This window comes from Temnothorax americanus, unplaced genomic scaffold (assembly GCF_048541705.1).
Source record: "Temnothorax americanus isolate GAGA-0224 unplaced genomic scaffold, ASM4854170v1 Scaffold5, whole genome shotgun sequence".
NCBI lineage: Eukaryota > Metazoa > Arthropoda > Insecta > Hymenoptera > Formicidae > Temnothorax > Temnothorax americanus.
The window spans coordinates 7,569,099-7,586,615 of NW_027509657.1; the positions used below are offsets into that span (position 1 = coordinate 7,569,099).

The window sequence follows — 17,517 nt, forward strand, 5'->3', positions numbered from 1 at the left end:
TCGTGTATAAAAAGAATTTCACTCCTGTAACGAAGTAAAAATAGCGCGGACGCGGACAGAGCGCGGGCGGGCTTCCATTTATGTATAAATAATAGACCGCCATCATCCTACTTTCGTTTCAGGCGGAAGCGAGTCGAGCGGTCTGTGTGATATATGCGAGATTCAATGCGCAGCGCTGGGCATTGCCGTTCTTTTCTAAGCTATTTCGACGTCACTTCAACATCGCCGCACGAGTTATTACGCGATGCCGGGCATCGCATCATAATCGTATTATGTAGCGCTCGCCTAGCGCACGTTCATCAGTTTTATGCAACTGCAAAATGTGAACGTGAGACTCCGCGTCAACGTGGTATATCATATATTTTAAACTTTCTTGCGGTGGAATTTTACGCAAAACTTTCCCGTCAAGTTTAACAAGAAATTGACAAATCCTGTACCAATTACTACTATTATTTGTAAATACAGAATAGTAAAATTTAAGGCGGCGGTTTTATAGATTCTCATCACATCTCACTTTCATTGCGCCGAACGATCTGTTAGAACGTCTCAATCACTTCAAAGTATTACCAAGGATGTTTTCATTGATTTCGTCGAGCGTTAAACGTTTCCCTGATCAAGTGACCGTGACATAGCATGCTCATCCACCAGGTCGACGGTGGCAAATGCCGCGAAACACGATTCTCTTACCCGCGGCGATCCCTTTCGTGGTGATCCAGATCGAACGACTCTCCCACGATGGCGAAGATTCACGTCGAGTAGCGAGAGATCGTAATGTCCAATAACGGACAATGACCGCGACAAACTAATAAACAACAGTGCAAAACCGATCATTATCGTTCTACCGAGAAATTGACAGTCGGAACGATCTGCGTCTTCTTTTGCTCTCTTTCGAGAGAGAGAGAGAGAGGGGGGGGAGGACGATTACATAAAGTCGATTGAGCGAAATCGAGCTGAGTAACGGTGCCGTGACTTTTATTAATAATAGTCGAAGCGTCGTAAATAAGTTTCGCACGGCGTGCGACGCCAATTTGCCGATGTCAGATCTCGGATCAGTATTGTATAATGCATAATTTATATTTTTTTCACGCCTAAGTGGTAAATAACTACAGTGTAATACAAATTAATATCTAATATAAATAGAATTAATTGGATTAAAACGTATATATCCTTCTTTGTCAGTATAAGAATTATGAATAACAATTGTTCGATCTAAAAGTATTCAAATATTAGTCTAAATGCGAATAAATTGTTGCTATTTTAATATATTTTATTAAACAAGTGATAAGTATTCATAAAATTATCCAACAATTTGTTTTTATTATAACAAAATGCCTTGTGAAGTTTTTCGCAGCGGGATAAAGATCTATTCCGTTATAAAGTGTCCTAGCTCTCATCCACTTTAACAAAAAATCTTACTTTTATTATTCTAAATGCTGGAAAAATATTCTAAAACCGGTTTGATTCCTGAACATGCCGACGTAAACGTGTCGTAGATAACGTGCAGAATCAAGGATACATGTCATGAATCGAGGATGTAATTTCGTCACCGAAAAGACCCTTGGAATCAATTCGAGTTCGAAACAAGAATGATCGACCACAAGTGTCAAGATGATAAAGGTAGGTAAATAAAGAAATCGATAGTCTCATCTTCTGTAAGGCTATCCCTTTCGTTGGCACAAAACACCTGAAAAGCGTGACACCTGGTCACACCTGTCTCGCGTCGCGCTTCGCTTCGGAAGCAACGCCCCGCTTACAGTTACGTAGGCAGAAAATGTGAAGCACCAGGGATTGAACCGTGAGGGTTTCGGGAGAAATTCTCTCGCTCCATGATTTTATCCTGTCGAGCAGAGCCATTCTCGTGCTCGCACGGATTTTGATGCGAGCTAACCGATCATCGCGTCATGACATTGCCTCCATCGGGAGCGAGTTTCGCGCGTATCCTGACACTTTTTCCACATTCGGTATAAACCTTCACTTGCATTAGTTCTATTTAATTCTTAAACATATAACGTATGGTAAATCACATTTGAGGGATGTTAATTGCACGCGATAATTAATTATAAAACCGAGCGTTATTTATTATTAATTTCGATCATCCTTACACATATACAGGATGATTCAAAAGATTACTGCCAAACTTAAGGAGCGTATAGAGGGGTTAAAACAGAACAACTTTCGATTAAGAACCTATGTTCTCCGAAGTATATAATCCTGAGTCAGTACAGACCTTTTATTTGGAACTCGGCTAATATATATACCAATAAAATAATCGCAATTTGCTACTCTTCTACTGGCTTTATTTTGTTTTTATTAAGATTTTGTTAAGAATTACGTGGGATACCTGGGATATTAAAGAGAGTACGCCAGAGTTCTGTTCGACGATGCAATTGATTGCATTGAATGTGGAGGATTAAATTTGGCAGTAATCTTTTGAATCACCCTGTACAATTTTGTGACTGTATCGCGGTTTACAAATAACAGATCGACCCGATTGGAGTCGATACGATCGGTTTCTTCATGGAGCACGACACAAATTTGATTCGATCGTTTCAGATACAAACCGCAGTAGCCGAGAGTGTTTCTTCTTTGATCGCCGTCCTAATTGCCGCCTACAATTTACCGTGGCGCTTTTTTGTCGAGTTCGATTAGGAAAGTATAAACGGAGAATCGATTCCGCAGCCGATTACATTTTCGAAACACCTGCTCACCCCATTAGCTCTTGTATGTCGTCCCCCGCGTCGTTCGTTGGCGTGTTTCTTTCTTTTTTATTTTTATCGAGAGTTCACGACAACAAGAGCTCTGACAATGAGCAAACTTTAAAATAAAATTTCTTATATAGCAGTGTCGCTATTATCATTCCAATTTTTCGTCTTTCCTTTTACAAGATTGTATTGGAAAATGTAAAGAGAGAGAGAGAAAGAGAGAAAGAGAAAATTGTAGGATTATATTCTGTTATTCAGTACTTTGTTATTTAATAAACAAACAAAGGGTTAAACTACCACGTTGTGACGGCTCGGCAAGTTAGTAGCGAGATACCACAGAACTGTAAAGTCGACGAGGCGAGAACCTGAAGGCAAAGGCGCGATTCCTTCGCGAGACCCCGCGAGAGTGATGGCTGGCCACGGGTGTCCGCGCGTAATCGTAATGAGAGCGGCGAGCGCGCGACGCGGTAATCGTTAGAGGATGATTACGCAATTTGCATCGGGGCAATTTGCATCGGAAGATCGTTCCGCCGCTGGCAAGGCAGCGGGGATAACGGGACGACGAGGACGCGCGATGTCGCCGCGGGTCATGCCTATGCTAATGACACATCTAACCGGTACTTCAGGCCCATTCATAAGATGAGCGTCTCTTCTGAATGAGTCCCGCCGGTACCAGAAAAATGCATCGGCGCGGCGGCGGCAACGAGGACGATTGGTGCACGCGCGCTTTATTGACACCAACGCTTTATGATCCCAACCGTTTAGAGACAGATGATTATCATCGCCAGTATGATACCTGCCTGTCTGTCGCTAAAAATCGAATCCCGATATGCATCGTGCGCACTCATCAATATCTCGACGTGTAGGTATACGAGGTCCTATTCGATTTCACGCGTGCGTGCCGCACATCGCTTTAAAGTCCTCGACCGCGTATGTTTTTATTAGCCGGACGTAGAAGGTAAACCGAAAAAAAAATTTTACCGGTATGTTAATACGTGTGTCTCTAGTTCTACAAAAGAGTTCTCTCATTTTGTTTACGGATATTCGACATTATTCAAAAATGGCTGCATCGGCACAGTAAATCGAAAGTCTATAAGAGAGCCAGAGTTGCATGAACAAAAAAGTTTAGATACGGTGAAGGAGAAGAGAAAGGGTTATATAGTCTGATCAAGTCACGACTCGCGGAGAATCGAAATGCGATTCAGACGTGAGCACTCATTACAAAAATATTACTCGGCTACTATATCGTGGCTACGAGGTGTAAGATCGCGGAGGTAGATGAAAGTCAGCGTAGCCCGCTAGTGTATTATTTACACGTGTAGAAGAGGGAGTCTTGCGGTCGCGTGGATTCCCTCTGGTATCGATAATCGGTAGTGGGCAGTGTGGGCACCACGAAGAAGAACGGGATAGATTAAATTGGGACAGGTAGCTGTGAAGTGAACTGAAGAGTATCGAGTCACGTGCAGCCTCGGCGCGACCGGAAACACGCTATAAAGAGGCGACCCTCGGGATCAGACTGCCGACAGAATCCGTAATCTGATCGGAGAGAGAAAGAGTTTCGTTTAGAATATGTGCTATATAGTATCACGTTTCGTTTTATATAAAATCTTTATCTTACAAAAGAAAAAGAAAGAAATGTTGCATAGAGTTTATAAATTGATATTATCGTGAAGAGTTTGTAGATACCAATCGCTGTTTGATAAACGAGAAAAACTTTTATTGCGCTCGATCTCGACGGCTTCTCGATAAATTAAAACCGAGATAAAAACCGTAAGACGTCGGAAGAAAGCTAGGCTGAAATGAGGAACCTTTCCCGCGGGATGGAGAGTGGGTTCGCGCTCAATAAGTTATTTATTGGTAAATTATCGGAAATTATATCAACCTGTCAGTGCGATCGTGAGTGTGCTAAAGAGAGCAAGTCGAACGAAAACTGGATCTAATCCTGTTTGACAGTGTACAAGTTGCCAAACCACCTCTGATCGCCTTTGGTGGAGAATATTTAAAATGTATAAATAACATCCGCCTTAGAGTCGCTTATACTTCTTATCGTGCTTATATACGGTGAGCTGTAAAGGATCTCAAATTTAATAACATCATTAATAATGTTATCAGGAAAAAATGCCAGTCTATAAAGCATTATCGATCGGAGCTATCAGCATTTGCACTGATTCCGTTCTGTTCCTATATGTATACCCTGATACATTCTACAATATGTTATTTAAATTAATTAGGTCGCGATATAAAGATGCACATTTATGAAACATTTAGTATTATTTTAAATTTCAAAAATTTTGATCAATTATTTGCTATATAATAACGGTACGTGAGTCAGATTTCTACGCAAACTGCAAATCACACGCGCAGAGGATTCAAATAAACATTTTATATCTTGCGAGTAATCCGACATTTCCGCATGGCTGTTTCTCGCGTAACGATGCACGAGCCTACGCTACGCGATGGAATAAAAGTAAAGCATCACGCCAGTATATAATCGTTTACAGGCATCCTAGAGACTTCCTGTCTCTATATCTCTTGTTGCAGCGACAACGACGCCGCCGTCGCCGCTAATACAACGAGCGTTCTCGACGCAATTTGTCAGCTCCCGTATCTTTGCATATGCATAGGCGGATACTAGGAATGCGCGTAGATGCTACGGCAGCATTTTGCAAGAAATTATCCGTTAACATTCCTCATCCTTCCCGCATTTAATTGCCGTTTGCGTGCGCGAACGTTCGGAGGATCGTTCTTGTAAATGCATCTGCGCTGCTATATTACGTACATGATACGAATTATATTACGTACATTACGGCCACGAGATATTCTTTTATCGCCGTTCTTTTTCGTCGGGATATTGCATATTTAGTTGTGTTGCCGTTTCTAAATTCATATTATATGCAAAAAGAAACGCAGTGCGATCGAAATGGCATCGTGACGGAAATCAGCGGGACGCGCGTGAAGAACGTGCGAACAATTTAAGATCATTCGGTCAGATGGAGTCGCACGCTCCTTCGTTCCGAGCCAATCTTTCTTGCCGATTACTTCCTCGAACGTAAAGAACGACGGAATCCGGAGTAGGATTTTCATTTGCAGGCAAAAGCGTTACGTCACTTGCTTGAACAGCTCACCAGATCCGTAGTCCGTAGCCATCAGACTCCTTCCTGTCTTCGGAATCAACTCTAGACCCCGCGTTCTTTTCTGCTCGCCACTTTCTTGCGCGCATTCCGGCGAGCAAGTATGCACCACCGGCCGATCGATCGACAGATCGATCGATCCAGCCCGAGCCAGTGCGATCACCGAGCAATCGATAATGGATGATCATGCAAAAGTAGACAGTGTAGACACAAAGTGTCGTCGTTTGAAGAAAAATATAATCAATGATCCTTGCAACATCCGACGGAATGAGAAGAAACAAGCGCGAGGAATACAGCACTATTGCGACAAATCGCTCTCATAAAGAGAAACGGAAGAAAAGGAAAAAACGATGAAAACTATTTCTTAATTGTAAACCGTCCTCGCGGAAGCTAAGAAGGTATCATGAAATATGTCAACTTTTTCTTACGATTATTTCTCTCTCTCTCTCTCTCTCTCTCTCTCTCTCTCTCTCTCTCTCTCTCTCTCTCTCTCGACATTTTTATTATTAGATATTTTATTTAAACATGGCCATGTTCGGGCACTACAACTTAATAATCTTTCGACTCTTGCTTTCAATGATTTGTATTGCTTAAGAAATTCCAGTCTATAAACTAATCAGTTAGCATTATATTATAAATTAAGAGAAAGTGTATATAATATGTATATATAATAATATACACTACGCACTAGCAACATAGCGATTAGAAGCGAATTAGAGCTGAACTATCAGACTGTATCAATAGTCACAAAAAGCTTTGAGGTGACATGCAACTTAACTAATAAGAGACAACGCAGTTTTATAATCAACGCTAAATTAGTAATTTTAATATAGATATCTATATAATACGACAGAAGAATTAATTACATAAATTCATAAATTATATGTAAAATTCAGTAAACCCATAAAAAGAGAAACGTAAAAAGAGAAGCAAACTTATATAAATATTATTGTAATGTAATCATGTATCGCAATAAATTTTAATGTGAAAGCTAACTAAGGCCACAGTTTAAAATATTATTAATACGCTAATTTTATTCTAGAGAAACTGCTAATTAACGTTCGGTACGTTATTATATCTCTGCAACTAGACAGATATATCTGTATTACTCACGGCGCCAAACCTGGTCGCCACCGTTATGTAATCGACATCACCCGAACATTTGTATTTGCATTAGCGTTTACAGACGTCATTCGCGAGGTCTTGATATTTGTAATAGTATAATTTCCGTATTACATCTTTCTATTTTTGTAGGATCAAAGACAGATCAGTGCTACGTTAACTTTAGATCGTATAGCGGCCAAATGCTTTCGTGCCTCGCAATTTGTATCGACATGTCGATCGATATCGCAGCTCAATTTTAACAATGGGTATTAATACCAATCAGTCGTTAAGACATCTCACGCGGCCATGTTCGGCGGCCGCGCTTAATAAAATCGCTGAATTCGCGCCTTTACGGCGCCTGTATGCTTATTGTTGCGCGGCATGAAACAGCTTTACTATACGGTTGTAGCTAACATTACGCAGTCAGTGTCGGTGTCATTATCGCGTTGGACGAGAAACGAGCAATCCGGAGACGACGTGACGATTATTTTAAGCCAGCCGCGCATTCTTTCTTATTTTCCTCCACTAAATATCAGAATATTTTAAGTGTATAAGTATAAAGATATTTTAAGCAATTTTAAACATATAAAAAACAATGTAACTTCCATGCTAAAAAGTTATTAATCTTACACTGAGAAAAAAAAATTGTTAATCCCAAGAAATATTTAGTCCGATACGTTCAACTAAACATTTTAGTTAGTTAACTAAATATTGGTTGTTTCAACAATTTATTTCGTTTCTTTAACCAAGAATTAATTAATTCAACTAATGTTTAGTTAACTAAATAAAATGTTTAGTTGAACGTATCGGACTAAATATTTCTTGGGATTGACAAATTTTTTTTCTCAGTATAGTATCCAAAATATGCTGTATATATGTGCTTATTTATATATTTATTATATTTATCATGAATACTTATAAAATTAATTATAAAGACTTGATTATAGAGTCTCTGCAATAGGGCTTACAAATAAATAAGATTTTCTTTATATAGCAAAGCTTTTTTCACTTTCAAGATTGTTAAGTGACTATGATCATGACAAAGATTTCTTTTGAGAATGCGACATATCTCGCATTTTTTTCGATTTCCAGGTCGCACAGTTAATACCTTCGACGTCCGCCCCCTGATGTATAGCAGTGAAAGCTAGGTGTGGAATAAGAGGCGTGACAAATCGCAGAATTAGGTCGACCAATGCACGACAACGACGACTCGCGTGCAGATAAATGCGTGAACACACGCGCGAGCGGCAAAACCACCGCCTGCGATACACGCGTCTCTCTTCTATCTTACTACTGCATCGCGTGTATACTTGAGTGCATTAAGAAGGATTTTAAGAAGCTGTCAAATGATACAGAAATATTTTTTTTACATTTATAATGTATCGCAATAGCTCGGATATCCAAAATTCGTCATGACAAACAGATCTATGAAGATCATAGAAAAATCATCCTAAGCTCTTCTAAAATTGAGCTGGATTACTTTGTTTCATATATTTGATTGCAAGTTATATATAAAACTCTTATCGTCTTATCTCAATAACTTTTTCGCGTTTTCGTTATTACAAAACAAATCTAAATTCTGTAGAAGGTACACAGCGGAATGATGTAGCTATAGCCGGCAAATTAATGTGCTCCGGTATACTTGCGTGTGAATGTGCGCGTGTACGTCCACGCTCGCACGCAGGGCCCGTGATTAATCCTCATACGCACGCCCATAATTCGCCCCTGAATTGCCTCGTAAACGGGCCGACCCGGCGGATTAAATGGAAGCATTTCAATGCGGCTCCCGGTCTTATCTATCCGAGTCCGTGTTATTAATCTTGACACCCAGGCATAAATATATATATATATACATATATATATATATGTATATATGTATATATAATGTCGCGCACCCATCAAAGACCAGTAATCTCCTACCAGTACTATATTCCCGATGACTTTTTCGTAGCTACTAATTAACGCATTCTACGGTCAACGATATAATCCAGCGTCGTATAACGTAATTCGAATCGGTTCGATTTAGATCGGTGTGCAAATGATTCGCCAAATGAATCCGATTTATTCAGAAAAACGTTCTAATGATCCGATAAAGACGATAAACTGTAATTACGTACGATTCCAAATATATGTCGATAAGATAAATAATGAAAATGTTAGCGAGGTAGCAGATATCGCCAGTCACTTAATTAGCGCGTTAAAAATTTCACGACTAGGAAATGCCGTTACGTTAACATCAGGTAAGTGTGAACGAAGGCAAGAAGCATTTATACTGCAGTATAATTATATAACTTGGCGTTCAATTTAAGTTCCCTTAACTCGAGTTACAAGGGTTCCAGATAGACCTAGAAGCGTACGTCGTTCATTCCTTGTGCCGGTACGAGTTGCTCTTCTAGAAGACTAGTCAAACTAGTGTAACACGAACGAGGACGGAGGCGAGCGAGGAGAAACTATTGTTGTTCGTGGTCGGCAACAATACCAGCACGCTTCCTTTGCCACCGCGAAAAATAATCCAGGCTTTGTCTATGATGTACACCGCAATATACGCCGTCCGCAACGCTCGTGCCAAACTGTCGCGTTTTACGACGTACAACATCGTTTTCAGTAAACCCGCGCGTTCTCACACTAACCTTCTGCCCGAATACTACGTTTCCCATCATACTAAACCGATGCTGAGTCGAGTCGATACGCTAAGAATGAGTCTTGTAAGTTATAAGCTAAATTGTCTAATAATTTCAAGTACCTTCTGAGCATTTCTCTTTTTCTCTCCTTCTTTCTCACGAAACTGTTATTACATTTGCACTTGTAAAATTTCATATGTTCCATTAAAATGTTAAATGCTAAATTTCAAATATGCAGATGATTTAAAGCCGTGGTTTAAAACCTGTTTCTCAATAAAAACGTATTTTTTACCGTGCACTAATTAACTTTCTATTTCCTCGCAATTAATTACACATTGAGATATTAAAATATTTCAAAATACTTAAAATTACCAAACTCCTTGGATGTATTTTTACGCCATTTCGCATTAAAAGTCTTGACCAGCTCAGCGAGCTCGCCGGAACATTATATCGATTATTAATTCATTCATATTGCCGGTTAGCGTGTACCGTAATCCATTGCGACTGAAACGCCCCACCGTCATTAAACTATGATAACGAGGCCCTCAGGCGACGATGAGCCGGTGCTTAACGTAACTCCTTTTACCCACTCTTTTAACTTCCTTAACTCGATATGCCGCGCCGACACGACGACACCTGCCCCTGAGCAAAACGTCGATTTTTCGAATGCCATATAGAGATTTCTTCAAAGAGCACCTTCGTGCATCCTTCATCGGATCACCCTGATTACATCTTCGAACGTCACGTGCGATATTTTAATGATCGCCTGCTTTGTATCGAGTACTTTAAGTCTATACACAGTTATTTCATCGAGAGAAGATCTCGCGAGATAAAGATGCGCGCGAACATAGTAATTTTAATATAAAATGCCTCGTGCGTAAAATGATTATATATGTGATATATACATATTACAAGGTATTGTACGCAGAGTGTCTGGATTCAATGCAGGAGCTCTTGAAGCTACGTCGCGGTGAAAGTTCACAAAACTGCGAATAATAGTAAAACAGCCTAATTACGCGAATATCGGAAGGAAATCCGGGGCGCCGTATCCTCTCTCACTCTCTCTATCTCTCTTTCTCTCTCTACCTGTCGCTGCGCGGCGTAGAAAAAGTTAATTTCAATCGATGGAAAGTACATCGTTGCGCGGCGATTATTCCGCCAGCGGAATCGCCATCGTGAACAAGCGCGAAATGTTTTGCTTTTTCGAAGCGTCGTGATTTTTTGATTAGGTATGCCATTGTATTACAGTTCCTCGACGAAATGGAAGATGAGGATTTCTACATCTGGGAAACCGCCGCCTGTTCACAGTGTGCCGCGGCACACCGACAAAAAGCACCGTGACTCGATGCTGCGAAGAGAAATCAGGCGACAGATCGATCGACGGGTGGTAAAGCCACGCCGTCTCGTTGAAGTCGCGGTCTTCTTAATCTCACTTGCGCCCCGCTGTTTCTAAGTTTGTTTATTATTTTTGTTAGCCGCGTTGTGTCGTTGCCAAAGCCGGATCTTGTTCCGTCGCAAAATTCATTTGACGCGAAAAAGCGTGCTAATTTATCTTGTTGCGCGTAAACGGATAACGTTCGTGACCGCGACGATTTTTTTCTTTCTTTCTTTTTTTTTTTTGGAGCGGCCGCGCCTAATTGGATCACCCACGTTTCGCGGAATCGTCCGTTGCCCTAAAAAGTCGCCTGCGTCGTAGGAGGTCCTCCCGAGAATAGATTTATTAATTTCATGGAATTGTTTTTCATGGATCCCCGCGATTGCATGTGAGAATCGCACGGTTTGATCAAGCGGAACCCCCACAGGCCGTACCGAATCTCGGTTTCCCGTTCTCTAAGTCGGACGGTCTTTCACTAGAATCTACTCCAACTCTAGCATCTAAGATATTACAGCATCTAAATCCGCAGAAATAGGCAATCGTCAAAGAAGAAAAACCTGATACAATTGATGTAATTAATAAAACAATGATCGATCTTTTAATTTCCACGACGAAATAACTTTCGCGAAGAAATTAAGTTGCAGAGGACCGTTGTCATTCGCGATTTCCGGGTACGGAGGCCATCTTCGCATCTACGGAGAGATCGCGCATTGTGTGTGAGACAAAATATAAGAAAAGAACCGGCGAGAAACGCCAAATCGGTGCACCGCGAGCGGCGAGGTCAGGAGACTGCCCGTCCGGGTTGAATGGCAGCATTTAAAACGGCTTAAAGTCAGCGCGGACGTAATCGGTCCTGTCGATCTTCGGCGGCGCCCCACACTCGCCATAATCCCCCAAGCGCGAGATGAACATGTTGGGATCTCATTCAGCGGGTCCTGCTCGACGACGCGGCCGGTGTTTCTCGACGATCCGGAGAGGATCTCTGCGCGTCGGCACTGATCATTGTGCTCCACGCTATATGGACCCATGCCCATAATAGGCCCACGTCGCTTCCATCGTTGGCGTTGTCCGCTGTCGATACGAGAATAAAGACTGTCCGTCGATCGGTCTGCTCTGGTTTTCTCTTCTCACCTCCCCTCCTCCCGATCGGTGAGACGAGTACCCTCTTCGTCGCCCTGCATCTCGAGTCCTCTCATTGTGGATCGGTGATCGTGGATCGATGATCGTGGATCGCGGTACTGGAGCGCGGTGCGGAGCGGAGCGTACCGATACATTGTATACTGTTCACGATATACGTAGGCCTTGTGTTTCCTCGTCATCCCATTGCAGTCGACGTGAATCCCATGTCCGTGCGCCAGATAAGATCGTGATCGATGGTACGCGCGCGCGCGATCGCGTACGTGCGATCGATATTTCGCCCTCGCGTCTCCGCTTGGACGCTTTTCTTTGTGCGTCGGAAAAATTGGGCGTTACTCGCCGGGCGAAATCTTACGTAACTACCTCGCGATCAGAAACCGCTCGAAAAGTCAGTTTATGTGGCAATAGTAAGTGCCTTATGATGCATATGAGTAGTGAGAAGCAGAATGAACGAAAGTGTTGCCATTCTGCGAAAAGCGAGCGTTCGCACAAAAATTAAGGTCGCCTCTACGATTGTAATCGCTGTCGTAACGCAGCAAGGGCCGGCACCCCTAGACGCAAGAGAGAAACGCAGAAAAAGTCGTCGCCGTACAGGATGTCGGGATAATACACATTATAGTCCAGTCGTCATTACGTGCAAGTCCACCGTCCTGCGATACGTGCGCAACGCGAGCCGGAAGGACGACTCCCGCGTGTCTGCTTTTCCTGCATGAATGAAATGTAATTTAAGCTTACTCAAGCACCCGTATTTTCATTCATCCCGCATTAAGGTACGCTTTCTTGCGAGTCTCTATGCAAGGCAGAGAGTCTCATCCGCGGCAAACGTCGTCGATTAGACGTCGCGTCGACCACGATTTTTTCCAGCCGACTCTCGTTTTCGCTTTGTTCGCCTTTATTCGGGAACATCTGGTGGACAATCGCGACGCTGAACTGCTGTCGCGAATCGTTGCGAAAGATTTGAATCGTTTCTCAGGTGGAAAGCGACTCGGCAACCTTTAATTTGACGCGACGCGTCAAGGTAACGGCAGGGGTAGAGAAGAGAACGAGGCACACGGAAAGAGGCAAGAAGGGGGTAAAAATCGGTGAGGAGGAATCATGGCTGGATGCACTCCCTCCCTGTGTTCACGCACTTTTACCGTCGGCCAGTATCGGCATTGCCTCTGCATTTTTTGAAAGGGGGGAGACCGCGAACGACCGACCTGTTGAGCGCGTCGTCGTGTCGAGTCGAATTGTGCGTGTATCGCGATGTATATACATAGAGACTGCAACGAAAAATTGCAGCAGCGCTTTTACGACGATTGCTGCTCGGTTGAGAAAAACTCGCTTCGCGACCCGCAATTAGCTGACAAGGAACATTTGATTCGCACCGCTTCCGGTTGAAGCCTTCTCACTACTTCCGATCGCAACATCACGACGACATATGCATAATTTCGAAGATCTTGCGTTGTGTAATAAATATAAAATGCCTACTTTTAAAAAAGCCGTATAAGAGGTTTTATTCTTACTTTTCCGCGATGCCGATCTCTCACTGGACTTACTTCGTGAGCATCTGTCATCGCATATTTTTATAGTTTTGCGTATCAAAGGGTTAATAGTGTAATGTAACAGTAATAGCTAACTAGCGCGCGTCTGTGATGTCTAGTAAAAGAAAAAATATATATGACAAGCTCTGTAACATAATTCAGGAGAGAGAGAGAGAGAGAGAGAGAGAGAGAGAGAAAATCAGGCCTTTTATTCTTTTCTTTAGAAGATCATTGCAAAATCAGCACTCTTCTGATTACGAAGGTATAAGAATACGGATTAATATTCGTTTGGTCAGTTGAAAATCGCACGCAGGTAATTAAGAAAAGATGCTTCGCTCAACACTTATCTTATTCGAGCTAATTTCTTCCGGTTGTCAACGGATAGAAATCAAAACAAAGCATACTTTCTTGAAACATGCCGTTTGCGGCGCTCCACTTTCTCTCGCGCGTCTTCTTTTTTAATGACACCCATTAGAATCATTTATAATGGTCAACGACCGCGTACACGACGAACGGCAAATTACATTTTACATAACGTCATCCCTACCCGATGCGCTCGCGGGGACATGCATTCATATAAAGAGAGAGAGCGTGGCTGGACAACCGATTGACAGTTTGCTGCTCGATGCGATTTCCGAAGATGGCAAAGTTTGCAATTGTCGCGATCGTTCTGCTGGCGAGCACTGTCTCGCAGTCCCAGAGAATAATTAGGGAAACAACCACACAAACCGCAGGTGAAAGATATATAATCGAAGCGAGTAGTCAATTTTTTTTTTAATTAGTTATTACTAGAGTTATATACATGCGACTAGATTTTAATTCTCGATTAATCCAGACCTCTTTATCTTATTGTATGATTGCAAGATGCGAACGTAGCGGCTATGAGAGACATCCTGCAGAAGATCTCGAGCGGAGATTCGAACACGGAGGATGACTCAAAGCTCGTCGAAATCATTAAGGAGGCAGTCGTGAGGACCGCGGAACAAATTAAGACGCCCACAGGCTCGATCGAGGCGGCCGCTAAAAAAGCGCAGATATTGGTGTCCGAATTGACCTCGGCGTACACGAACGCTATCTACAATGCCAAATCTCCCGAGGATGGTCGAGAGAATTTTGTGCGCTTCCAGACCACTGTCCAGGCGATCGTGGAATTCATCAAAAACGGTCAATTTTTGGCATAGTTTAAAAAATCCTATTTTTTCTTTCGCTATTTATTTTAATCTTGCATATTTATTCGTTATACGTGCCTGTCTATCGCTAATATCACAAATGTATCATAGAGAATCGATAAATATAATTGTGAGTGCACACCATCTATACTATACGCTCTTATATAGCATAATTTATAATTACATTAAGATATTGGGTAATAAACGTCGATAATATCTGTAAAGACGTAAGAAAATTATTTATCCCGTGTAGACAATGGAAGAAAAATAGTTTTTATATTTGTATCGCGTGAGGCCGCACGCCCTTCGGCGATCGTTTGTGTTATTTTGCTGGCAAGACGAGCGCGAGCGGCGGCGGTAACGCAGAATTATTCTTGCTGACGTACGACTCAGAGGCGGACGATCCATTGTAAAAGCGGCGGTGGGCTCATAATCTGGCGATGTAGGATCTCTCCAGCCCGTGGGGCTGACCGGAACTGCGCCTATGCTCTTTCGCCGGAAGCGCCGCTGCCACATGTAGTAATATAAATTATAATGCCTTTACGGTTTTTCCTTTTGTGGATTTGCATTTAAAACACCGGAATGGCATTGTCGTCGAAATCGCCGAACGCAATTTTCATGGAAATAAGAAAGCTATTTCTCTACACGCACAGCTCCCCCGCCAATACGCGGCTCTCGCGGCTTTTTTCCAATTCCCTTTTTTTCTCTCCTTCCTGTCGCGCGAAAATAAGGAGAAGATTCGCGCATCGCGAGACGCAGAATTCGATTCGCATCTAATAGTGCCAAGGCTGATCAGAGATCGCGGCTTTCACTGTTGGCACAACGAAACTCTATCTGCAAATCTATCGCGGTGATTCCTCACCTCGTCTGCCGCTTTCGGGAGAAAGGAAACTTTCCATCCGAAGAATATGTAATAATTGTTCGCGAAATACGGGAGTCGCGTTGCTGGCGACGAAAATAAAATCGTGACGCACGCGTGGGCGCGCGAGCCGGGCGGCCATCCATGAAAGTGGAAACCTGGCTCATACGAGAGGTGGATAGATGACCTCTTTCGATTCCTATGTAGGACGCAAAAGAAAATGTGCGTGAAATGTTAGTCTGCAAACCTCGATATTTCACTTTGTATTCGTATACTCTGATTCGACATTTGGTGCGCGACATATATTTAGATCATTCCTTTCTCTTTCTCTCTCCCTCTCTCTCTCTCTCTCTCTTTTTAAGATATCTTTCCTTACAACACTAACAACATATTCTTTGATAATTGTCTAGCATTATAACTCTACCGACAACACTGTGCACATCTGTTTATCTGTTCTAAAACATCCGTTTCCTATAAGAGTCGCACAAACTCGGAATTGGTTATCCTCGCACGTTGCTTCGTGCGCCGCTTGAAAATACGACTGGGAGTATCGGCCTCCCGGATTTTATGTAGGAGATTGATTCGAGCACGAACTCGCAAGAAACGCGGATTATAAGAAGATAATAAACATTGGCTTGGCGTCAGTTTGTGTGCTACCGAGTACCGACTAAGACGGCAACGACGAAACAATGCGGCATTGTATATCGGCAGCCTCAACCGCCAAAGCCAAGCACCGTGCTAAGTCATGAACGGCGTTACACGACGCACACGTTTCACGTTTGTAGACTCCTGAATTTCCGGATCAACCCTCGATCGTCGCACGCTATACGGAACCCCAATCTGACCCCGTTACGGTTCGTAAACGACCGAAAGAGCTCGTTCTTTGAACGAAAATCTCTTGTATAATTGCGTAACGTTTGCGAGCGTTTTTATTTATTTATCCATCATCGCGGAATCTTTTAGGCCGTATCGATTTCCTTGGACTTTTCGTCTATCGTCAAATAAAAATCGTACGACGTATTTCCTAGATTTTCGGCAGAAACGCGAAATATATATATATTGATGAACACGGGTCGAGGAGGAACGCAATTGAAGGGGACAGGAGACAAGTGCACGCGAAACTACGTTTAACCGCGATACCGAAAGCGCTTGCTTGCAGCTCGCTCGCTTGCGAGTTGCGCGCGGCAGGAGCAACATTCCGCGGGGCATAACTCGAGCTGGCCTCGAGCTCACGAACGGAGACGACGGGTCACGACGCCATGTGTGCGGCCTTACCAACCACACCCACTATCTATTTATTTATGTCTACCTCACAGGCTTTTTACTCGTGCCGTCGAGCTTTCATTGCTGCGCGTGCTCCGTCCGCGTCGTGAACAATCGACGCACGGGGCCCCGGGCCTCGCGGTCCCTTCGTTCGCGAAAAGTCCCCGACGATGACGACGGCGCGCGACGACGCTGCCACAAATCGTGGCCGCGCACACGCGGGAACCGCGATCGGAAAATCTACCACCTGCGTGCCCCGCAGTTGCGTCGTACGGTACCTATAACTTTGTATCTCTACGGCATTGCGGCACGTGGAATCCCCGCGGATGATTCCAAGATGCGACCCGTATGCGGTCGCGCACGGTTTAAATGCATGCAAATGCACGCGCTTTAGGGGATTCGCCTGGGTATGAATTCCTAGAGTTAAATAATAATAGTATTAACCAACAGAGATCGGCTAACAAGCGTATTCGCCGTCATATCGAACGAGCAGATATAACGATGAAAAAAGAAGAGATCAAAACGTAAATACACCAACTGGGTGCATAATACCGACACATATGTATAAATATAATTTTATAAGTCTACTAAAAACTAAAAAAAGCTTTATAATACTATATTCGCATATGCGTA

At 42.9% G+C, this 17,517-nt stretch overlaps 1 protein-coding gene across 2 annotated transcripts in view; it reads left to right on the forward strand.

Annotated features, from left to right (window-relative positions):
• The window catches only part of LOC143904159 (uncharacterized), a 157,133-nt gene extending 142,170 nt beyond the window's left edge, over positions 1 to 14,963 (forward strand). Inside the window, exons 1-2 of one of the 2 annotated variants that reach the window (XM_077418545.1) lie at positions 14,086 to 14,327; positions 14,458 to 14,963. In XM_077418545.1, coding sequence (XP_077274671.1) covers positions 14,219 to 14,327; positions 14,458 to 14,774 — 426 coding nt within the window. In that variant the 5' untranslated portion in view covers positions 14,086 to 14,218 and the 3' untranslated portion in view covers positions 14,775 to 14,963. Of the gene's footprint in view, positions 1 to 14,085; positions 14,328 to 14,457 lie in introns of those variants that run through there. The other variant, XM_077418546.1, reaches the window with a different exon arrangement.
• Positions 14,964 to 17,517: the final 2,554 nt, after the last annotated feature.